Genomic DNA, 25,352 nt, shown 5'->3' on the forward strand with positions numbered 1-25,352 from the left:
AACCCAGGTGATAGAAACCCGGGTGATAGAAACCCGGGTGATAGAAACCCGGGTGATAGAAACCCGGGTGATAGAAACCCAGGTGATAGAAACCCAGGTGATAGAAACCCAGGTGATAGAAACCCAGGTGATAGAAACCCAGGTGATAGAAACTCCAGCTGATAGGAACCACATCAATGAGATGAATGGCATGTCTGTTGGTAGCCTGTCATAGAATCGCAGTTGGTATACTGAGGGCGAAACAACGAAACGTTCCTTTCCTCAGTGAGGAAGCCTTCATTTTTGTGAGGCCGCCTTATGTCACTCTGTAAGCTTCCTCACTGAGGAGCCCTCGCTGAAGGCTTCCTTGGCGCTTCCTCAGCTTAATGCCCCTGACACACGGGCACCCTGAAGTCCTTTAGACAAGGGGACATCTTTCGGAAAGGCGTTCGGGCACAGTGACACATGACGAAGGGGTAACACCTTTCCAGAAAAGATCCTTTTCGCAAAAGCAGATCCTGCATCTACTTTTCTGGCAGGAAGGGAGTACTCTCGCATACAGTGTGCATAATTTATCAATAGAAGAAAGCGTGTCGCAACACTGCGGTGCCCTGTCAGTATTTTTTTTTTGCGCTGAGAAAATGTTTTCATTTTTAGCAGCAGTGCGATTTGTTCAAAAGTGAAGGCCTATAGTCTGTCCATACTCTCAAACGCCTGCATTACGTCACTAGCGCGATTATGTTAGGGTTGGCAGCGGCAGTTGCTGTGTCGGGCTCACTCGAAAACACTGCTTAAAGTGGCCGTCGCCTAATAACGGCAATGTGTCTTCGAACCAGCGTTCGTTGCGCACATAGGCCCAACTTTCGCGGTTGATGGCTCGGGGTGACAGTGCGGAAGCAGTCAAAATGAAGCTGTTCATGACGAGTCTTTGTTTGAGGCTCATCACTCTTGCCTTCGCAGCGTTTAGCTCATCTTCGATGGAGCCGAGGGCAACAAGAGTCAGGCCCACCTCAACTGTTGCTTTATCTCTGTCTCTGCGCTGAGACATCGCAAGACCACAATGAAACGCGGCACGCCGTCACTGACCCAACTGGACGCAGCCATGTAAAAAGCACTACAAAAAACAAAAACAGCAAAACACCGACTGTTCATAGTTGCCAGACGAACTTAAGTTGCTGCTAAAAACGCAAAAAAGCGAAAAAAAACTACAGGTATGCGCATTATAAGCCACCAGACAATAAAAAAAAACGGTTTTATGCTCCGGCATCGCTGAATGTGATGTACATGCGCAGATTTTTTTTTTAATATTTCCAATCTTGCTGCTTCCACAAACAGCGCCATTTTTTCTGCAGCGTTCTTCTGGGGCACCGCCTAAAGCAGTAGTCCGGTGCCGTGTGTCATCAGCTCCACTCCTTTCTGCAAATGGTCCCCTTAGGCGACAAAAGGGGTTTACTTCAAAGTACTCTACTTTTGCCCGTGTGTCACGGGTATAAGGTTGCTTTGGGGCTACCTTCGTGCGCTGTTAGGTCCGATCCTTGCCCTGAACGAGCGCTTCGCCTCACAGCTAGCCCACGTGATGTTTTCGTTTTCAAGGCAACCCTCCCACCCCACCTCTGCGGGGAGACACGAGCGGCGAGCGTGCGTGCACGGTGCCAGGCACGACGGCGCGCAGTAAAACAAGAAATGTCGTCGTGGGCGGACGGGAGTGCGGCTGACTTCAGGGATTTCTTGAACCGCGCTTGTGATTTCGCCTTCGGAGAGGTCTATCGGTATTCACCGGCAGTGAGGATAGTTCGCGATGCGGTCAACCCCATGGAATTCTACGATGAAGAAGATTTTTCATTCAGGTTTCGTTTCACCAAGGCGTCTGTCATTGCGATCATGTCGGAACTACAGTTGAAAAAGAACACGGACCGAAGGGGAACCCCGCTCCCACTGCTGCTGAAGGTGCTCATCACGCTTCGGTTTTACGGCACTGGTGCCATGCAGACAGTGGTTGGCGACCTCGTGCGCGTCTCACAGCAGTATGTGTCGCGTTGTGTCTGGGAGATCACGCAGGTCGTATGTTTGCGTCTGTTTCCCAAATATGTGCGACTCCCCGATGCAGCAGACGCGAATGCTGTGATGGCCCGCTTCTACGCAATTGGCCTGTTTCCAGGTGTAACGGAGTGCATATATAGATTGAACGCACGTCCCGATTGTGAGCCCTGGAGGCGAGAACGCCGAGGTCTTCCGCAACCGCAAGGGATACTTCTCACTTCATGTGCAGGTAAAGTGACGCCTTCGTCTCATTTTTTTTCTTTTCTTAACCTGTTTGATGTGTGTAACTTTTGCGTCAGCGTTGTATAGACGCACGTTTTCAAAGCTGTGCCGTTGCTGTAGAAATAGGGTTACTTTTATTGCACATGCCCATGGTGAATACACTCCATTCAGGTACCACTGTCCGTTGCCAATTTTTCTTTTACGTATGAAACGTACAGCTTCAGAAAGGTGCTCTATTGAATGTCACTTTCTTTTTAATCATCATTTTTTAAAGTAGCTTAGCTCGCGCTGAACATGGTAATGTGATAATCAGGAATGTCGCACCCATGACTATGTTGTGTATCAGTAACTTAAAATAAATTTTGGTAAATATGCACCATCAATGCACTGATCTAAATTGCATAACTGTCATGTAGGTTGATAAAAACCAAGGGTTGTGAATGCCTGTTGTATTAGCCATTTCTTATCCGGGCACAGTGTGCTTAACAGTTGCATGAGGGTTTGTGGTGGGGAAGTGCACATTTTTAAAAATTTGCAAGTTACACACATTGAAACATGGCTGTTGCTTCTGTGTGCAACCATTTCTAAGAAATGCACAATACTTGATTCGCAGGCTATCACTGGTCCCGAGCTCCAATTCTTTGATGTAGTTGCCAGTTGGCCTGGATCTGTGCATGACAGCAGAATATTCACCAACAGCAGAGTGATGGCTCTCTACGAACAGAAGACTGTACCTGGCGTTCTCCTTGGTGACCAGGAGTATGCGTGCCTACCATTCCTCATGACACCACTGAAGAATCCTCAAACACACGCAGAAAAGAAATAACAGCACATGAACCTCAGCATGGAAATTATAATAGGTGCACTACTTGGCACAATAGTACTTGAAGAACTAAAATTGCAGTGTCCCTTATGAAAACTAGATTAAAAACCTGCCGTTTATAAGATACATGTCAAAATTTCTTGGAACAAATGGAGTACCTGCAACTGTAAAGCCCACTGTAAAAACAAAGAGAAAAGGTAATCCTAGACGCAAGCCACTTAAATTTTAAATTTGCTCCAATACAAGCATACACATGCTTTACTGCAGTCTCTGAACAGGTTTACTGTCTGCTGTCCCACAGCAAATTCTTTGTTATCTCGAAAAGCATACCCATGATGTGCACATGCCAATAACACAGGATGTATCAAAACACATTTAAAATGGAACATGCAAGTTGTTATCTTCAAAAACAAAACTGTTTCTTCCTAATAATTGTGATGATGTATCAGTGACGTAACTTGACATGTTCACAAATGCTTTTGCACATAGCGCTTGCTGCTCATGCATGATTTTCACATTCTCTCGTTTTGTGCAGGTACAACAAGAGCCAGATAAAAACAAGGATCAGTGTGGAGCGTACATTTAGAGTGTGGAAAAGGCGCTTCGCATGCCTGTGGGTAAAGCTGCTGACGGACACTGATCGGTCTGCAGCTATCATAACAGCATGTGCAGCGCTCCACAACATTGCCTGTTTGCGTAGGGACCCATGTCCACTCTCCGATGAAGCACACCCCGACGTTAATTTACCTGACAACCCCAGCCAAGGAGATCCCGACACTGTTGCTGGTGCACAAGTACGCAGCTGCTACATCCGCCAGTGTTTTTCCCCTGGGAACAAACATACAGGTCCAGTGCAAACCTGAAGTGTCTACATTCAGGCGCTATTTCAAAAAATATGTTCTTGCTCTACGTCGTCTCTCTTCAGTCTGGTTGACTTTAAAGAGTGCTGCATGCATTTATCCAAGCAGTGTTACTTGCACCGCTGTGGTGTTTCAGTAAATGAAAAATGTACATGACACAGCTCATATCTTCAAATGACCTTATGAAAACTTCAAAACATCAGCTGAACAGGCACATGTACATTCAGACGCTACACTTGGTGATGTTTAAATATAACATTTGAGACATCTGGTGTGTCTCCAAAACAACGTGAATAGAACTGATGATTTAACAACAGCAAGAAATATACTTATGCTTGCTGTTGCATGTTAATGTGACAAGTTTCCAAAACATGCTCTCAGATATTCCTTTATTCAGAGTCTGCTGCCTGCAGCTGTTTTCTTAGGAGCGCTTGCTTCAGTTTCTGTACTTCTTCTTTTTCTTTTAAGATCCGAAGCTTGATTTTGTGCTGGATGTTGCAATTTTTCTTTGCTCTTTCAAGGTGCTGATTTTGATCTCATGCTCTTCTCTCATACACTCCATTCTTTGATTGTGCTCAATTTCTTTGTGTTTTTTATCTGCTTTTATAGCATCAAGGTGAGCCTCGAGTTCTACGTCGAGTGTGTGCTGCAACAGAGACAGCCTGCCTCCGCGGACATTCCGCACACTTGACCCAGCTGTTGGTGCTTCACTTTGTGCACCTGGCTTAGTACCTTCCTCTTGGCTCATGTCCGCATCGACTTTGGGATCGTCCAAGCATAAGCTATCTTCACCAACCACGGATGGTGTGTGAGAGCTCTGCAGCATTGACTGCATAGCTGCTCTGTCGGTTTGGCTGAGTTCTTCTGTTTGGTCTGCAATAAAAGTGTTGTTTCATGCATGAAATACAAGCAAAGAAATGTGAGGAAGCACCTCATGAAACAAATTCCAATATTATTCACGGTCTTCGTTTACTAGATGTTTGTATACTTTAAATGACAATAAACACCATTACCTGCATGCACTGACAACAGCTCACCTATGTATACGATACTGGTGGGGCAGCATGCACAGCACGTGAAACATATTTCTATGCATGAAAGAAAAATTCCAGCGTGATTGGCACAGGCGCTCACCCAAATAATTGAAACAGAGCAATCTACCAGAATGTCGTATTTCGTTTGTGCATTTCTGCACTGTTACTAGTTACACAGAAAAGCAGAGAGGTCGGCCTCAACGTTGATCATGCATGTGTACTACTCTGCAATATAAAAAAAGGAAAGATCGAACAGGGCATTACAGGGTGGCAGTGCAGATAAATCGGACAGGAATCTACATGCATTGCCACATCACGACAGCGTGTAAACACAACCGCTTTTCGTGACCTCTTGTGTGCTAGAAACACCCAAGTTGCCTGCAGAGGTTTCTACCTCCGTGGCCGCGCTATCGAGTTCGCAGAAGGCGGCATACCTTCATCACTATCAGCTGGTCCATTTTCGCAGATCAGCCCGTTCAGAATTTCCGACGCGCTTTGGGCTGCTGGCGTGGCAAGCGGCTGGTCGCTGTCAAAATGATTTGGCACCCGCGTGGTCAGGTGCGGAACGATGCCTTCGATCTGCGCGAGCCTTTCATCCATAGGCGGTGGTGGGGGGCCGCCTCCTGCAAATACCCCAAAACTCGTAGCAGCGGCGACCTTTTTACAAAGAAGGGAAACATACCTGTAGTGAGGACGTCACGGATTTGCTTCGCTTTCTCCCGCTTCCACCTTTGCTTCATGTTGTCCCACAGCTTCTTTAGCTGCTTGACGTCCCGAGGGCGCACAAAGGGCCTGCAGTTGAAGTCCGTGCACAGTTTTTCCCATGCCTTGGTTTTTGCATTGATGGACATTGCGTCCGTACGCTTATTTTCGATGACGGCCTTGTATTTGAGCACAAGGTCCTGGACGAGATCTTTCTCATCTTCGGAGAAGGGGGTTTTTGCAGGCATCTCTGACTCGTGAAGCGCGTTAAGACTGACAGCGTCATAGCCACTATGACAGCGTTTAAAGAGGCGGGCGTTTCAGTGTTGCTAGAATGCACCACGTTTTGCGCTCGACTACGGTGGCTTTTCACAGTCAGTAATCGTAGTTGGAAGAAAGCGTACACGCGTCTCTATATTAACACTTCAATTTGGAAGTGATGTGGTGACCCAACTTTTTTTTACAGAATAAGCGCTTGTGAGCAAAGCTTATATTCGATAATCTCGAACGCAGGAGCGCGGCAACCATTCCTCCCGCGAGGACGGGTTAAGGGAGCTTTCAGAGTACGCTTGCTTCCTCCGTGGGTACTTGGTTGTAAGGAAGCCTCACGTAAGGAGAGGACGCGGTCAAAGGAAAGGAACGTTTCGTTGTTTGGGCCTGAATGACAAAAGTTCAACATCTTGTTACACAAGTGTAGAGTCGAAACAGGCTTCACAACAGTGGCAATACCTGGCGTTTTGTCAGGAGCTTAATGTTTCGAGCACATAATGAACTTATAGAAAAATACACTTTGATTCGCAAAAATAGGAAAACAAGAACGTAAATGACATTCTTCATTCCCACATTAAACGAAATTGAAAACGGAGCTGCAAAGGCAAAGCAGGGATGCTGCTTTGTTGAAAAACTTGTTCAGGGCTATACGTACCATTTTATAGCGATGTCCGTCATGTTGTTTCGTAACAAAAAGCAGATTATCTGCCAGCACACGGCTTCCTTCGAGATTAAGAGTGATTTCGTCATTTATTCGCAACACAAAATTTCCCATTGCCGTACGTTCCTCTACAATTCTTGGAAAGACGAGTAGTTGTTTTTCTGTCAGAAAAAAAAGCCAGGCAAGAAAAAAGTTTTAAGTTTTTGAGCAACATGCTTTATAGGTAAAGTGAATAGCTCCAAGTATGATGTAGTAAATGCGACATATATGTCAACACCCTAGCAAGTAGAAAAGTTATGTTGCTAATCTTTTTTTTTATTATTTTCGGTGAATAGTGCTTAGGGGCAGCCTTACAGACTCTTTAAAGCAGGGTCCAGGAGTGCGTGAGACTGTTCACAAATGTCAAGAAAGGGCGTAACATTACTCAGTTCTTTGACCTACTTTTGACCTTTTTGGTGAAATTCATGTTGTGCCTTAGGTCCGTCTTAAGAGAGGGAAAAGCACAAATTAATGCCATGCTTTGTATGACGCCATTTTCAGATAGTGACGTGGTAATAAGAATATATTGTGACATGCTCATTACATTTGTACACGAATTTGTCATCACGAGCACTTATACTCATTATTTACACTGCTGAAAAGTGAGGCTACAAATCACTGAGGCAGTTGTGAATGAGACCAATAGGAAGCAAGAAAGATACAGGACAAGCGCTTTCTCGCCGCTGAAGCGTTTGGAAGAGTCTGGCTTCAAGTGCGAAAACATGCACATGTGTCCACTCTGCACGCCCGCTTTCATGAGCAAAGTGTAAAAGAAAACCAATACCATACCCCACGTAGCTTCAGTTTGCACTTGCACGTGCGCACAGATTTTCGGAGGAGTGAGGTAACTTGGATCTGCGCCCCGCCGTGGTGGTTTAGTGGCTAAAGTACTCGGCTGCTGACCCGCAGGTCGCCGGATCGAATCCCGGCTGCGGCAGCTGCATTTCCGATGGAGGCGGAAATGCTGTAGGCCCGTGTGCTCAGATATGGGTGCACGTTAAAGAACCGCAGGTGGTCAAAATTTCTGGAGTCCTACACTACGGCATCTCTCATAACCATATCGTGGTTTTGGGACGTTAAACCTCGCATATCAATCAATAGTTTTGATCTGCAGCAAAACTAGCCAGCAAAGCTGCTTTGCAGCAAAATAGCAGCAAAACTAAGAGAGCTAGTTTTGCTCTGCAGCAAAACAAGCTGCCACCTCCTATTGTAAAACTGTGCACACGCCTGCAATCATCTATGGTTACTTTACAATACATATTGTTGACTAAAACGAATTTATCACAAAGCTTAAGACATTCATTCGAAGAAAGGAAGGAACAGGAGGGAATAAAAGGCAGGGATGTTAACCAGCCTAGAACGGCGGGTATGCTAACCTACACTGAGGGCAGGGATGAAAGAGTTTGAAAGATGGAAAGATAGAGGCAGAGCACGTACAGAAAGTTGCACTTCACATTCATCATAACAGTATTTGTCTTTAACCACCAGTGCAAGTCTGTTGCCTTCAAGAAGCTGAGGACTACTTTACGTCGCCATCACTCACGATGACCACTCTGGACGACACTCCATAATAGTTTCTACTGTCATCGGTCTGCGATCTATGTGAGCTAGCATGACCGTAATTTGCTCAGCGCATCGCAGGGCGGATAGTCACAGAAGATGTTCTGTAGTGTCTCCTCGCTACCACAGTTGTCACAAAAGGGGTTGTCAGCTGTTTCGAAACGAAATGGAAGTGACTTTGGCAAATCCACTATTTCTTTATTTATATACCTTAAGGGCCTCTAGGGCAGTACATAAGGGGGGTTTCATACAGTAACCAGGGACAACAGCAATTTTTTAACAAGAAAAGAAGACAAGAAAACATGCGAAGAATACACAGTCCGTGAACCAAGATAAGCAAGAAATAACACAGCAAGGTTTTCACAAGCGAGCACATTGAAAAAGCTGCACGACACGCTATACAGCAGTGCCTAAGATTGTCCAACACATTCAAGGAACGCAAATAATGGAGACTGAAAAGATGATTGCTTTGCATGCGTTACAATGCTGATCCCACTCGGTTATTCGCTAAAACAAGGGGTGAGTATTGGTGTTTTTTCGTGCGAGGAAATGTAGGTTCAATTTTATGATCATAATCAACGCGTGAGGAGATGTACAAAGCAGAGTGAATGGACGTATGGCGGAACGGCGAATCACTGTGGTAGAATTTGTGGAAGAAAGATAAGCGGAAATATTTCCTGCGCATGGCAAGAGGGGGAGATTTCATTTTTTCTTAATGAATGACACACTTTCATAGCGGGAATAACATGACAAAATATATCGCGCGCCTTTGTTTTCGACAGTTTCGAGCGTGTCAGTAAGGGTTGCTGTGGGGGGGTGCCATACTATGGAAGCATATTCTAGGGTTGGCTGGATAACAGTATTGTATGCGTGAAGTTTGGTGTCTTTGTTTGCAAGTTTCAGGCGGCGTTTAAAAAGAGACCAAGTTTCCGTAGTACTTTCGTGGTAATGTATTCTACGTGGCTAGTCCAGGTTATATCAAAGTGGAATAAAATACCTAGATATTTAATAGATGGAACTGTCTGAATTACCAAGTTGTTTAGGACATACTCATTGAGCGAAGGATGTGCAACGGATGAAAAGCGTGCGTGTTTGGTTTTGTTTACATTTATTTCCATTTGCCATAAACGGCACCATTCTGATAATTTTGTCAAGTCGAATGTACAGCATACTTACGGACATACAGTATACTTACGTGCCCAGCAGGAGCCAACAGAGCCCAGTAATAGGATTAGCCTAAGCATGATCATTTGAGTTCGCCTGCTAAGATATACTTGTTCGATGCCTCGTACACGCCTTCGTTCGTGACCTCTTGATATCGCTGTTTTTCATTCAAACGCTGGACGCATATAAGTGAATATATGCATATATATTCACTCCTAAAATGTACCTCGCGTGTACTGCCTAAAATGATAAAATAGAGAAGTTCGTTGAGTCGTTGACCCCCAGTGGTACTGTGAGATTTCGGTTTTATTTTTACAGTTGGCATACACGAAATGCTTTGAGAATCATAACACGTTATCACTATAGCTGACACTTACTACTCAAGTACGAGTTCAATGCCTTTGGCGTGGTGGCTTTGTTGAAGTGGCTCTTGAACGTCTAATGATCGTCTGTTTTACTTTAGTTAACATTGCCAGTTTCTACGTTACCCAGTCATTTATCTGGCCGCCTGTGTATGTAATTAATTTAGTAATTGACCCAGGGAGCACGAGAGAAATGTGTGACATATAAAGGGGCCGCACTTTGGTTAACGTTTGCAGTTTAAATGTTACACACTTATTTTTAATGCTTAAAATGGCCGACTGCGTATGAGATAGAGATTTGATAATTGACCCAATAAACGCGAGAGAAATGCGTGGCATTGACATAAAGGAGCTACAATGTAATTTTTTTCACATAATCATTATTAAAGAACCCCCAGAACACTCAACTTTGGTAACTACATCGGTAAAATCTGTACAATTATAGAGAGTTCGTGGTAACGGTTACAAAAAAAAGTTTGCTGTTTGTATACCCAAGTGTCGCTTTCCTTATTGAAAGCACCCTGTTTTCTGATTTCGGCCAGTACTGCAGTGCTAGAAAGGTGGGAACTGGAAAGCTACGAACAGCAACGAGTGTAATGTACACGTGAGCGCATTCATACGTGACGTATCCTTTCCTAGGCGGTGTCAATATACGTTCGTGATTTCGAGATATATGTTTTGTAGAACGAATTGTGTCCATGTTACAAGTTTTCGTGAGTCTGGAAAACGAGACCTGCCATTAGCATAGGTTCACAAGTTTGCACTTCGCTGTTTCAGTGCATGGCTCGCACTGTAAGAGTATTGATAGTTATGTGTTGCCTTGTGAACCCTGATTGAAACTATGTTTTTCAATAGCTAAATAAAAAGTGATTGGTATTGACGAGTATGGCATTGTCGTAGATTCTGAAAAAAGTGAGAATGGCAGGCAACTGGCACACTCATAGCACATGTTTATCTCAAATCGCTGTTTTGCTGCTATTTATGGCACACCAGCTTTGCTGGAACTTCCACTTTGGCCGTAACTGCATGAGAGGAAGGTTCAAATGGCTGCGTGGTAGTGACGGCGAAGAAGGCAGCAGTCACACTGGTAGTTACGACACTTCTTAACCGAGTGTTCCTGTGCAGTGTCAAATAAGGAACTCAAAGTACAAGCACTATACGCTGTACACTGATAGCAGCACTCTTCGGCCAACGGTAATACGATCGCTGGCGGAGGGCATCGTCTTTCGGACATCGGTGATCGAACTTTCCAGTGTTGTCACTGGTGCTCGTGTAAGCTTACAATACGCTTGACTATATGATGGTTTCGTGTGCGTTACCTTAATGTAACAACCTGCAACATAGAAGTGTGGCAGCTTGGGCTAGTTGGTATGGCATGACGATAGTTATAGCGCGAGAACAAAACGACGACACAGAGACAAGAACGTGTCCTTTGTGTTTTTCTTGTCTCTGTGTCGTCATTTGTTCTCGCGCTATAACTATCGTCAAACCTGCAACAGTTGCGAAACTTACTAAACACTGCGGTGCGTGCTGCGCCGAGTGTTTTAATGGGGTAAACTCGATCACATCACAATTAAAAAAAAGTAAGTGTGCGTGGTAATACCACCTACTCGACCGTAACGTGATATCACTAGCTTTTTCAGACGATTGCAAAAAAAAGAGAATAACTTTTGTTTTTATTTTTAGAAACTAATATGAGCTTTCGCCCTTGCCTCGTGCAATCCTCGGATGGATAAGTGTTTCCCATTTCAAGACGAAATTTATGGTTTACCTTACGGACACTTTATAATTCTGACTTCTAAAAATATTTTTATTCTATATATAAAGTATGGTAAAGTACAAATAAAAAAATAGAGCAAGAAAAGCTCACGTGTCCCTGTTTTTATCGACTACAAAACACGCGAAGGTGTATGAATTGAACACAAAAAGTGCAGCGTGTTTTCGTATTTTTACACGGTTGAAGGGAGAAAAAATTGTCACATTTTTGTCGAGTACGTTCACTTTGTCATGTGTGTTGAAATGATGGTTCGAAAATATTTCTCAGATAATTGTGCAAACGTTTAGCAAATGTTACACACCAATGGTGAGTACTCTTGGGCAAGCGAAGGCTAATACATACTTATGGAATTTCGTACAAGCTGTACAACGTTTATTTATTTATTTCTTTATTTACGGCGATAGATACTGCAATTACCAAAGGAATTGTAGCAGAGGAAGCGCAATTACTCGGTACAGATGTAGGCAAGAAAATGAAGTGGAATGAACCTCACTTCTTCTAAAGAATAGAAAATTATGCAAGTTAAATTGAATTTATGGTGTAAATAAATAATCTGTTCTTACTTATACTATCGCATTCAGACAAACAGCGCTTCTAGAAATTTGAATAAAACAAATAAAGCTAGGTAAAAAGAAATACACAATATAATTGTGCTTGTTTATTTATTTTTATTTATTTATTGTACCCTCAGGGCATACAGCATTATAAAGGGGAGTGGGTTTAGAAGACAAAAAATACAATTGAAACGTGAAAAACAAATAACATTCAGTACATGCGTACAACACTCGAGAACAACGTGTAAATGACAACGCTTAAACAATATCTTAAAAAAAAAGGAAACACCGCGACAAATCAAACAAGGAATAAAAAAAAATCAAACAAGGAAGCACCGCGACAAAAAAAAAATACCATAATGACGATCTAACACACAAAGAAAGTACTGGAAAAAAAATTACAACATGGCACAACGTACCTGCGATACACAAATAAACGGTAACCGAACAGCAGCAAACAAAACCAGGAAAAAAAAATGCGTTGAGCACATCAATGCATAAAATTTTCGAGTGCCGCCCGAAAGCGTTCATGATTAGTAATCGTGACTAGTGACGCAGGCAGGTTGTTCCAATCATGGCATGTTTTTGGTAAAAAAGAATGGGAGTATGTTACGGTGTTTTGGCGCGGAATATGAACCTTGTAATGATGGTCGAGGCGTTCAGATAGGAAAAAAGGAGGGTTTAGCCAACGTGATTTAAGTATGGGGTTATGGTGATACGCTTTATGCAGCACACAAAGGCGAGCAAGTTTCCGGCGAGTAGCAAGAGTAGCAAGGTCAAGGCTGGATTTCATGTTAGTAACACTGGAAGTACGGTGATAGATAGAAAGTATGAACCTCGCGGAGCGGTTTTGCACAGCTTCAATTTTATTAGATAGTGTTACATAGCCAGGGTACCAGACTGAGGAAGCATATTCAAGCCTAGGGCGCACGTAGGTTATATATAGCTGCTTTTTTAAGGAAGACGGGGACAGCGAGAAATTTCTTTTCAAGTAGCCTAGCATGCGGTTTGCATTAGATGTTACATATTCAATTTGGCGCGCCCAGGATAGGTTATTGGTTATGTGCACACCGAGATACTTGTAAGATTCAACTGACTCTAGTAAGGTATCTTTAAGAAAGTAATCAGGACTAGGTAGTTTGTTACGCGAAATTCTCATTGATTTACATTTAGAAACGTTAAGATCCATGTGCCAGAGGTTACACCAGGAAATAATGTTGTTAAGGTCGGATTGTAGACAGGCGATATCAGTATCGTTAGTAATTTTACGGTAAAGCACACAGTCAATAGCAAAAAGGCAAACTGGAGAACAAATGTTAGAAGGGAGGTCGTTAATGTATATTAGAAACAGTAAAGGCCCCAGCACAGAACCCTGAGGTACTCCTGAATGCACCACCACCTCGGGAGAGTCAGTTTCGTTAATGGATACAAACTGCGTGCGGTTAGCAAGAAAGATTCGGATAAACTGTAGTACTTGTGGATCAATTTTCAAATGGCTGAGTTTGTGTAATAGTAGCTGGTGATTTACTTTATCGAATGCTTTTGCAAAATCTAGAAATATACAGTCAGTCACAAAACCTGAATCAATATATACATGCAGATCGTTAGTAAACGTGACTAGTTGTGTTTCACACGAAAATAATTTCCGGAAGCCCTGCTGCGAGTAATGGAAGAACTTATTTGATTCTAAATGCTTAACAAGGTTGGAAAAAATTATGTGCTCAAGAATTTTGCAAGGAACTGAAGTAAGTGAGATGGGTCGGTAATTAGAGGGGTTATGTGCGTCGCCTGATTTGTGAAGGGGTACTAACCGGCCTGTTTTCCAATCTTTAGGCAAGTAACCGTCATCGAAACATTTAGTGTAAAGGCAATATAATATAATCGACATATACTCTTTAGTATTCTTCAGAAATTTTGAATTAATACCGTCAGGGCCACATGAAGAAGACAGTTTCAGGTTGCTGATGACGCCAGAAATTCCAGTTGGATCGAAAACTTTAGGGTCCATTGGGAAAAGATTTACACACTGAAGATATGGAAAATTATCTACAACCGGGTTACAAAAAGACCTGGCGAAGCTATTATTTAACAGCGATGCGCACAGATGGCTAGAAACTGGTACACCGCGATTATCAACCAGGCTTATTGTGGTGTCGTTTTTAGGCTTCATTATGCTCCAGAAACGCTTAGGATTTGTCTTTAACAATAACGGTAGAGTTGACTGAAAAAAGGTAAGTTTTGCAGTTTGAAGGGCCTTGGTGTAAGATGCGGCTGCTAATTTGTAGGCTGACCAGCGTTGCGGCCCAGTAAATTTCTCGGCAGTACGATAGAGCCTGGCTTTCTTGTTAGACAATCGTTTCAAATAACGGGTACACCAGGGAGCATTAGTATTACTATAAACGCGCCGCAACGGTATATGTTTGTTGATTAATTGATAGACCTGTTGTTTGAAGGAATTCCATATGTAATCAACGCTTAGTTCTCTATAACGTGGCAGTAAGCTATCAAGAAAAATACGAAGCCCCGTATTAATAGCTTCGAAGTTGGCTCTATTGTAGTCCCTGAAGCTTTTTATGCGCTTCTGTTTTCTTGTAGCAGGAAGGGAAAGAGCGAACTGCAATACGTCATGGTCGCTCAAGCAGGGGATGTGTGTTATTGACGAAATAATATCTGGGGCAGATGACAGGACGAGATCAAGCAAAGACGATGATTTCGGTGTTACACGGGTTGGCTGATCGACAAGCTGGGATAAGTTAAAAAGGGAGCAAACGTCGAGAAACGATGATGCATCAGCAGATGCAGGTTCGACTAAAGGAGTGCAGTGCAGCCATTGAATATTGGGATAATTAAAGTCACCAACCAAAACAATTTCTACTCCGGGATATCGTACCACAATTTGATTCAAACTATCATGAAGACCTTCACAAAAACCGGTAGCAAAGAATGGAGACCGATAAGCGGCGCCAAGAATAATCTTCTTATAATTGAACGTTAAGCAGCACCAGATAATTTCAAGGTCTGTAGTTACAGAGACAGCAAAAGATTTTAGCTGGTCACCGATTGCGATTAGTACACCACCACCTGTCCTGTCACTGCGATCACGTCGATATACCACAAAATTTTTGTCACACTGAAATAACTCATCCACCGATATTTTGCTCGTGAGCCAAGTCTCCGTCAGTACGACGATATCGGCTTCAGAATCATTGATTAATGCGTTAAGTCTATCCTTCTTTTGATATAGGCTACGGATGTTAGTATACAGAACAGAAACATTGCGCGTACGGCCACTACCCCTCACACTATCCTAGCTACCGTTGGGCTGACTATACACACGTCCCGAACGCGTCGACCTCGGTGATGTAGAGCCAGACGGAACATCCGGAGAGGCAACCGCAGGAAGAGAGAAAACAACTGCACTAACTTCAAGAACAGAATCTGCATCCGCACAGTACCGGTAGTGTTTCCCGTCTGCAATAAGCTTGTTGTGGCGCAGTTTGTACGAAGTTTTCAAGCCTTTGCCGAAGTCAAGCAGCTTTTTACGTGCAATGCGCGTAGAAAAAGAGAAATCTTCTCTTATGTTAAAATCTGTGTTAGTTAGCAAGGATCTTTTTGCATGAATCAGTTCTTTAGTTTTGAAAGAAGAAAATTTAACTACAATGGGACGGTTTTTGTCAACTGAATACTGGCCTATCCGATGCGCACGCGCAATGTCGGTGACGTAATTAAAATGTGTTAGTGGCAAATTAACACAAAGAAGGTTGAGTAACTGTGGCATTGGTTAAGCCCATTCTATTCAGTCACCGTGCTTGCAAAAAAATACTTAAAACAATCATTTTTATGTTGAATGGTGTCAGTGTTAGTTGGTGTCTGTCTTGTGGCAATCCCAGAAGAAAATTGAGGATATGAAATGTTAAGATCATAATGTTTATCTATAAGCTGGTATAAGAAGTTCTGTTACAGATGCACGGGAGTATGTACTGTAAATGAAGCGGACTGCATTCCTCTGTACCCGCTCAAGCTTCTTGACGATAGTTTGTGTATATAAATTCCAAATGCTAGCAGCATAATCTAGTTTCCGAAGTATACTTGTTTCGTACGCTAATAAGCGAATGGAACATGTGGACAGCTTTAGCGTCCTTCTAAAAAATACGGCAGGCATCAACGGTTACTTTATCAATGTGTATATTCAAATATCGGAGCTTTGAACGAATACGTAAGTATAGCGAAATAAAACTTGAGTTCTCATTTAACGGTAGCATTTGTATCAGCATAAGACAACTTGCCTACAGTTTTTTTTAAGGTTTTATGATGGGCAAACGAAAATACAATTTACGATTACGAAAATATGCCCCCAAGCATGGAGAATGTACCGGTTAAGCGTGGAAGTGTCCAGACCACTTCTGTTTTCTGGCTTACAGCATTGGCAGTTTATAATTACTTCAATGAAATACACACTATGGAACCAAACACAGTGTGCAAGTAGCATGCACACACACGAAAAAAAATGTTTAGGGGCATGTCTGCTGTTTTATTTGCAATATTGCACCTTGCTTACAAGCCCCGCCGCGGTGGTCTAGTGGCTAAGGTACTCGGCTGCTGACCCGCAGGTCGCGTGTTCGAATCCCGGCTGCGGCGGCTGCATTTCCGATGGAGGCGGAAATGTTGTAGGCCCGTGTACTCAGATTTGGGTGCACGTTAAAGAACCCCAGGTGGTCGAAATTTCCGGAGCCCTCCACTACGGCGTCTCTCATAATCATCAGTGGTTTTGGGACGTTAAACCCCACATATCAATCAATAAATCAATCACCTTGCTTACACGACTCGTATGTCATTTACATTGTGCATTGTAGGCGATATGAGCGCTCGATATCGGTGATGTGGCTTGAACTGTAGGCTGTTTTTTCCCGAGCCTGCAAGGTCATCGTGTTATCACATCAGGCGATGCACCGAAACAACTTCTGCATAAATTCTGTATTGTGTAGATGTACGACTGTAAGCAAGTGGGAAAAGGAATTAGCCGTGTGCTTCAATTTTCAAGTAATCTCAAATATTGCTGCGAGCCATTCAAATACTCCATTTTCTGTCGGCGCAGACTCCATTATTCGGGTCGGAGAACTGTGAGCTTGACTTTAACTTGAACGCTAAAGCCCCTATATCGATAATATTTTGAAGATCATAAAACAATAGAGCCCTTATTCCTTGCACTCAGGTCCGCTTCCAGTTTCGATTGTTTTGTTGTTTATTACGTGATGGACCGCGTTGGGTCGCCACGGAACAATTCTCAGTTGCTAATAAATGGACACGGCTATTGTCCTTGCTTTTTTTTAAGTGTCACTACAAAGGCAACGTTGGGAGTTGTTGTAGATTGGGACGGTTCATTTGCGTGACGTCACTGTCATGTCCTACAATGGGGCAAAAGTGGATGCACTCTACGTAAGCAATGTGCTTCTACATACAGATCGATGTTTCTGGCAGAGAGCATTGTCATTCTTAGTGAGGGTGGGTGAATATCAATCTTTCAACTTCAAGTGTAAGTATACAGTAATGAAACGCAAATGCGAATCGAAGCAATTATATTTGAATACGCTTAATACCGCCGCTGACATCACGATAGAGAGAACACGTGAACTTCATTATGGTCTTGATGGGCGACATGGAAGGCCTCTTTACAGGGCATTATTGAAATCAGTATAAAAGTTAGTATTTTTTGTGCTGATTTCAAATTGCGTGTTCCGTATTTTAGTGCCGTTAAAACATTTCCAATCTGAAAGCTCTTCTCTATCTTGTCAAATAGCGTACAAAAAGAAGGCCTTGACTTTCACATTCAATGTACGAAGTTTCAAATAATTAAAAAAAACGACAAATGGTGAGTTACCTGTCATTTTGAGTCACATGAATACCGAGATGCCATAGTTCTCAACAAACCATTCCACATTCAGAACGTTTTATTATGCTTGCTATGTCTTCTGGCTTCCAATGTAGGTTATTTTGGCTCTGTAAATAATTCAGGCTACCAAATTTAGCACCAAGCGAAGTGCAGTTCCTGATAATCAACCACTCGTAGATGCTGCGCACTTAATTTGTAGCACGGTTGTTCACTTAAGGTATTGTGAAACGATTGCCATACTAGAAAAGCGAGACATGTTGCTGTCTTCCTCTTAAAATACAAGATTCAGTCAATTGAATATTTGATTGATATGTGGGGCTTAACGTCCTAAAACCATCATTTGATTACACGAGACGCCGTAGTAGAAGGCTCCGGAAATTTAGACCACCTAGGGTTCTTTAACGTGCACCCAAATCTGAGCTCACGGGCCTACAACATTTCCGCCTCCGTCGGAAATGCAGCCACCACAGCAAGGATTCAAACCCGTGACCTGCGGGTCAGCAGCTGAGTACCTTAGCCCCTAGACCACCGCGGCGGGGCAAGATTCAATCAATCAAACATATATTTTCACAAGGAAGGATGCGTGCTTGACAGACCTGCATGTCAAGGGGTCGAACCTCAGCCGCATTTTGGTCGAGGCAGAAAGGTTTGATGGCCGTGAACTTAGATTTAGGTGCTCGTTAAAGAACTCCAAATGGGCGACATTTCCGGAGCCCTCCATTACGGTGTGACATAGGTATATCATCGTTTTGAGATAATACCCCCCCCCCCCCAAAAAAAAAAACGTATATATCACATTGATTGACCAAGACAATAGAGTAGGAAGAAGAGGTCCAAAATGAGGCTTACGCATAGTGAGACCTCGTGAACTCGGAATTCGACATTCGATTTGCGAATAAATAAATGTCGCGCAATGACAGATGAGTCGTGTGAAGAAGACAAGGCCGTTTTTCAAAAAGTCGGCTTCGGAGACACCTCATACTTCAAAAATGTCTGCCTTTTTATTTTACGGGTGATTAAATCGACTTCATAAAGGGGATTGCTCAAAGGTTTCCTTAACCAGTTTTCCAACTGATCATCGATCCACTTAAGTACCGCAGTTTACTTGCTAAGGAATAGACTGTCAAAATAAAAAAATTCTGAATCCGTTCAGAACGAGCGGAGTTACAGCTATTTCAGTACAAGAAAAGGTTGTGTGGGTTGGTTTTGATTCATAATGATAGAAAAGCGTGACCGGCAGAGAGCACAAGAAAAGCAAAAGAAGGCGCGTCGTTCAGTGTCCTCCTTTTCTTGTGGCGTTTTAGTCGTGCCTTCCTACATTATGACAGCGATTTGAAACGTGCTTTATGCCTCCCATCTTCTTTCTTTCATATATACGAGATCGCTGAAAGTTACACAGGGAAGGATGACCACAGATAAAGAACGCGCATAACTTCTCAGCACAAAAGCGAAAACAATAAATGATAGTCTGGTTAACGAAACACTTAAAGAGCTCACAAAGGCAAACCGAAAGCAGCATGAAATAATGTATCAGTGGATACCGGCACATTGCAACATACCTGGAAACACAGCTGCTGATGAAGCAGCACAGCGAGCACATCACCGAGATGCTTTGGTTTTCACCCCAATATCAAAAAATGAATTGCGCTGCATTTTAAAGACAAAGTTTCTCAATATATGTGTAAAAACATATTTGACCAAAACTCCAAAAGCTCTGATTTATATGATATGGATCCACTAATTGAATTTGAAATTTTATCTCTAGACAGAAGTGTGGAAACCCTTACCCGTCGAATAAAATTAGGCAATGTCTACACCAAGCATTTTTTACACAGAATTCGCCGCGCTGAAACTTCAGAATGTGATTGCGAATTTGTAGATGAAGACATGTATCACCTCCTCATAACATTTTGACAACATGAAACACCAAGACGCTGATGTAGATCATTCTTAATCACTGTAGATCGTAGACCCTCCAGTTTAAAGAAGAGTTTGGGCCCATGGCCAACAAAAAAATTACAGAAGTGAGCCGTAAAAGCGTTCAAAGTTTTCCTGGAAGAAAGTGGCATTCTTGGCCGATATTAGTACAATTCAGTTTTTAAGTGACAATGAGTATTTCTGGAACTGTGGACTTCCCCGCAGGGGCGCCTGCGCAAGTAGGCGTTTGGTGTGTAGCGACACCACGGACCCGAGCTAACGGGGGAGTTTCGACTCCCTCCCACGCCTAGCCGTGCGTGGCTTTGCTGTGTCCGGGGAAAAGGGGATCCTGGGGGTTGAGCCAAAGCTGGGTGATTGGACCTTGAAGGCCCCCCGGCAGAGGCAACACACCTCTTTGGCCCCGGCTTCACGTAGACGGCACCCCTGGGCTGACCCACCCAGGGGAAATCGGCAGTCGCCTTTTCCTATCTCTCTCTTCCTACATCTTAGTCTTTTCTCGTCTTTAAATCTGTCCTGTCTTCTTCTCTCTTCCATTTACTTCCGATTTTTCATGGCGGCAAGGGTTAACCTTGTGTAATTACTCAACCTTGAGTAGTTATATTTGGTTATAGTGGCAATGTACGGCTGGCGTCTGCAGCCTTATGCTATTAAGTGCTTCAGCGTCCCCTGGTTGGACTCCATGGTGGGTGGTCGCCATTGCTGCCGAACAAAAAGTACACTACTATGGGAACACCTGCATTTCCCCGTCTCCTAGATCGTCTCCCACCTAAGAGGGGACGCACCGATGACATATCAATTTTCAGCTAACCCAAACAATGCTTTCCCAAATTCCATGTTGTGCACAGCGAAAACCCAACAAAACAAGCCAGAGCAATATCTCCATTTCTTGTTGCTAAATCCCTGACAGAGGTCTTGGGCCCAGGATACAAAGTTACAAAGATGGCTAGCGGAGACCTTCTCCTTGAGCTGCCTGAAAAACACCACTATGAAAAACTTGGCAGTCTCGCAGCATTTGGTAATATCCCAGTATCTATTTCACCTCATAGATCAATGAACACCTCACGCGGAGTTGTTTCAGAAGCAGACCTTCTTGAAATGTCTGAACAGGAACTGCTTGAAGGGTGGAAAGAGCAAAATGTCACAGATGTGAAACGAATCGTCATCAGACGAGACAACAAAGAAATACCTACCAAACATTTAATACTCACCTTCGCATCTAGCACACTGCCTTCATCTATAGACACAGGATACATCAAACTCTCTGTCCGTCCCTACATTCCCAATCCAAGACGGTGTTATAAATGTCAACGATTTGGTCATGGCTCGCAGAACTGCCGGGGTCAGGAAACTTGTGCAAGATGTGGTAGCCACGGCCACCCATCTGATAACTGTGTTACTACGCCTCACTGCGTGAATTGTGACGGGGAACCCGCCGCGTATTCGCGTTCGTGTCCTAACTGGAAGAAAGAAAAAGAAATAATCACTCTTAAAGTCAAAGAAAACATCACATTTAAAGAAGCAAGACGAAGAGTGTCGCCATTTTACGGCGCAACATATGCTGATGCGGCGCGTCAGGGGGCAACGCCGCACCAGCCCTCGCCACCCCTTCGGCCTGCGCAGAGCGAGCCGTCGGCTGTGGCACCTGCCCCCAAGGCGGCTGTAGCCCAGGCTACACCGCCTACTCCCAAACAGAGACCAGAGACTCCAGAGTCTTCGGGTCTCAAGGCCTCCCCTCACCAGGCGAGGCCCAAAATCTAAACTAACAGCCCGCACGTGCGGGCATCCAGTGCCTCCGAGGAGGCAATGGATACGTCGGCACCCTTGGTGCCGAAAGAGCGGCGTGGCTCCTTGGAGCCCGCCAAGAAAACAAAAAAGCAAATAACAGGGCCTGGTGACGGCCCTGTAAAGTGAACTGAAACTCCACGTCTAAACAGCCACTCGCTTTTCGTACACACAGCATTATTTTACATTCACCATGAACACTCAAATTATACAATGGAACGTCAGGGGCCTTCTCAGAAACCTTGACGACATCCAAGAACTCCTACACGAAAACTCACCAAAAGTGCTGTGTGTACAAGAAACACACCTTAATTCAAAACACACAAATTTTCTTCGCAAATACGTTATTTTTCGAAAGGACCGTGATGATGCCATGACATCATCCGGAGGTGTTGCCATCATAGTGAATCAAGGAATTGCATGCACACACTTACAACTCCAAACATCCCTTGAGGCAGTGGCTGTTCGAGCGGTTCTTTTTGATAAACTAATCACAATCTGCAGTATTTACATTCCTCCTAGCTATCAGCTCCAAAAACGCGATTTACACTCTCTAATTGATGAACTTCCGGAGCCTTATGTTCTCCTTGGAGACTTTAATGCGCATAGTAGGTTATGGGGTGACTCTCGGTATGACGCGCGAGGTCGACTGATCGAACAGTTCCTTATCTCGTCGAGCGCGTGTCTCCTAAATCGAAAAGAACCAACCTATTATAACCTCGCTAATAACACCTACTCCTCTATAGACCTGAGCATAGTATCTCCATCTCTTCTGCCTCTACTCCAGTGGAAAGTCGTCAGTAATCTGTACGGAAGTGACCACTTCCCCATAGTTTTGAGCACAAATACAGTAACTGAGTGTCCATCACGTGTTCCCAAGTGGCTCATAAACAGGGCCGACTGGGAACACTTTTATACCATCGCTCGTCTCGGTTGGAATGACATAAGTACTTTGAACATTGATGTTGCTGTCAACTACTTCACAGCATTTTTGATTGATGCTGCAACAAAATGCATCCCACAAACAAATGGACACCCTGGAAAACGATGTGTGCCATGGTGGAATTCTGAATGCCGAAACGCGCGCAAACAGCAAAACAGAGCTTGGAGGCTGCTTCGGAACTCACCGACAGCCGAAAATCTTGAAACCTTCAAGAAAATAAAGTCTCAAGGCAGGAGAACGCGTCGGCAGGCCAGAAGAGAAAGCTGGCAGAAGTTTTTATCAGGGGTTAATTCATACACACAGGAGGCTAAAGTCTGGAGCGTGGTCGGTAGAATAGCAGGGAAACAAGTACACACACTTCCACTCGTAAACACTCAGGGTGATACCTTGGAAGATCAGGCAAACTTCCTCGGTGCACACTTCGAACAGGTATCCAGCTCATCCCACTATACTGACACCTTCCAAAAATACAGAACAAGAATCGAAAAGCAGAAACTCGAACACAAATCCACCAGATACGAGGCATATAACCAAGCTTTCAGTCTAGCTGAGCTCCGAACATCTCTAAACTCCTGCAGTACTTCTGCCCCAGGTTCTGACCGTGTGATGTATGAAATGTTATAAAACCTACCAAACGAAACCCGAAAAACGTTACTTTGTTTGTACAATGCTTTTTGGTCTTTTGGCACTATTCCTACCTCCTGGAAAGAGGTTATTGTTATTCCCATTTTGAAAGAGGGCAAGGACCCTTGTTTACCCTCGAGTTATAGGCCTATAGCACTTACAAGCTGCTTGTGCAAAGTCTTCGAAAAAATGATAAACTGCCGACTTGTACATTTTCTTGAAACAAATAATTTGCTCGACCCATTTCAGTGCGGGTTTCGAGAAAGTAGATCCACCACAGACCACCTTGTTCGTATCGAGGCACAGATCAGAGACGCCTTCGTCCATAAACAATATTTTCTCTCTGTGTTCCTCGATATCGAAAAGGCTTATGATACAACATGGCGTTTCGGAATTCTAAGAGACCTGTCCCACCTTGGTGTGCGCGGAAGAATGTTTCATATAATCGAAAGTTACCTGTCAAACCGGACTTTCGTGTCCGTCTGGGCAGTGTGCTCTCCCAAACATTTGTCCAGGAAACAGGCGTGCCACAAGGTGGTGTGCTTAGTTGCACACTTTTTATCATCAAAATGAATTCCTTGCACTTGTCCATTCCCCGCATGATGTTCTATTGTACATATGTCGACGACGTTCAGCTTGGCTTCAAGTCATGCAACTTGGCCATGTGTGAGCGGCAGGTTCAGCTGGGCTTAAATAAGGTCTCCAAATGGGCAGATGAAAACGGATTTCTACTTAACCCACAAAAAAAGCACGTGTGTCTTGTTCTCTCGAAAGAGGGGCATGCACTCTGAACCCGACATTCGACTGAACGGCCAACGTCTGTCCGTCAAAGCCGAACATAAATTCTTAGGCTTAATCTTGGACAACAAGCTGACCTTCGTACCCCACATAAAGTATTTAAAAACAAAATGTTTAAAAGCCATGAATGTTATAAAAGTGTTGTCACGTACTACGTGGGGTAGTGACAGGAAATGCCTCATGAACCTGTATAGAAGCCTTATTCGCACCCGCTTAGATTATGGGGCCATTATTTATCAGTCAGCGACTCAAAGTGCTTTGAAGATGCTGGATCCCGTGCACCATTCGGGCATCCGCCTTTCTACGGGTGCTTTTCGCACCAGCCCCGTAGAAAGCCTTTACGTTGAGTCAAATGAGTGGTCGCTTCATCTGCAAAGAACCTACATGTCCTTTGTATATTTCCTTAAGGTGAAAGCAGACAAGAGGCACCCCTCATACTCTACTATTAATGACTTGTCGAGCTCCATTCTTTTTCAAAACAGGCCTTCAATGAGGCAGCCCTTCTCAGTTCGCCTGAAGGGTCTAGCTGAGGACACTGGAGTGTCACTCGAACACAGTTTAATGGCTCCTGTAGCATACCCGCCACCGTGGCAGTGGCAGACTATAGATTGCGATGTGTCTTTTTTAGAAGTTACTAAACATGCGCCTATTGCCCATATTCGAACATACTTCTTGGAACTTCAACACAAATACACACGTCCTGAGTTTTTTACAGATGCCTCTAAGTCTAACTCCTCTGTGTCCTACGCTGCTGTTGGCCCTTCCTTTTCGGATGCTGGCCCTCTACATCCAGGCACAAGTATCTTCACAGCGGAAGCTTACGCGATACTTGTGGCAGCTAAACACATCAAACAATCACAAATACAAAAAGCAGTAATTTATACAGACTCCCTCAGTGTGGTAACGGCTCTGCACAGTCTTAAAAAACAAAAAAACCATGTCCTAGTTTCACTTTACTCCATTTTATGCACCCTCCACACACTCAACAGACATGTTGTTGTGTGCTGGGTGCCAGGGCACCGTGAGATTCAAGGCAACGTGATGGCGGATCAGCTTGCTGCATCCGCCCACGAAAGCACCGCCATTACACCGACATCAATCCCGGCCCTTGATCTTAAGCCGTTTCTCAAACGAAAACTCAGGGACTACTGGCAGAGCAAGTGGGATACACACTTACAAAACAAACTACACGTTATGAAGCCACACCTTGGCCATTGGCCACCAGTATCAAAATCACGTCTAACAGAGGTAACACTAACAAGACTCAGGATAGGACACATATACACGACACACACGCATCTTTTGTCCGGTGGTGATCCACCATTGTGTG

General features: G+C 43.8%; 3 protein-coding genes across 6 annotated transcripts in view; 1 reads left to right on the plus strand and 2 right to left on the minus strand.

The window, feature by feature from the left end:
* LOC119165176 (venom metalloproteinase antarease-like TtrivMP_A) overlaps positions 1-9,538 on the minus strand; it is a 52,548-nt gene extending 43,010 nt beyond the window's left edge. For both annotated transcript variants that reach the window (XM_037417360.2, XM_075870936.1), the window contains exons 1-2: positions 9,386-9,538; positions 6,586-6,752 (exon numbers count right to left, since the gene is read on the minus strand). In XM_037417360.2, coding sequence (XP_037273257.2) covers positions 6,586-6,752; positions 9,386-9,440 — 222 coding nt within the window. In that variant the 5' untranslated portion in view covers positions 9,441-9,538. The remainder of the gene's footprint in view (positions 1-6,585; positions 6,753-9,385) is intronic.
* On the plus strand, positions 1,581-4,942 carry LOC142768795 (uncharacterized). 3 transcript variants are annotated; one of them, XR_012885470.1, is made up of 3 exons: positions 1,581-2,248; positions 2,855-3,101; positions 3,600-4,942. XR_012885470.1 is itself a non-coding variant. In XM_075870942.1 (3 exons), the coding sequence occupies exons 2-3, from the start codon at positions 2,948-2,950 to the stop codon at positions 3,925-3,927; spliced, it is 381 nt and encodes a 126-aa protein (XP_075727057.1). In that variant the 5' UTR covers positions 1,589-2,248; positions 2,855-2,947; the 3' UTR covers positions 3,928-4,942. The 3 variants fall into 3 exon arrangements, 2 of the variants coding, with proteins under 2 accessions (XP_075727057.1, XP_075727056.1); XM_075870942.1 differs by having other exon boundaries at positions 1,589-2,248; positions 2,855-3,000; XM_075870941.1 differs by lacking the exon at positions 1,581-2,248 and having other exon boundaries at positions 2,255-3,000; positions 3,600-3,910; positions 4,534-4,942.
* On the minus strand, positions 4,388-5,910 carry LOC142768794 (uncharacterized). Its single transcript, XM_075870940.1, has 3 exons — positions 5,641-5,910; positions 5,393-5,581; positions 4,388-4,797 (listed from the first exon to the last, which is right to left on the minus strand). Exons 1-3 carry the CDS (start codon positions 5,906-5,908, stop codon positions 4,388-4,390), a joined length of 867 nt encoding a protein of 288 aa, XP_075727055.1. The 5' UTR covers positions 5,909-5,910.
* Positions 9,539-25,352: the final 15,814 nt, after the last annotated feature.

This window comes from Rhipicephalus microplus, chromosome 8, assembly GCF_043290135.1.
Source record: "Rhipicephalus microplus isolate Deutch F79 chromosome 8, USDA_Rmic, whole genome shotgun sequence".
NCBI classification, from domain to species: domain Eukaryota; kingdom Metazoa; phylum Arthropoda; class Arachnida; order Ixodida; family Ixodidae; genus Rhipicephalus; species Rhipicephalus microplus.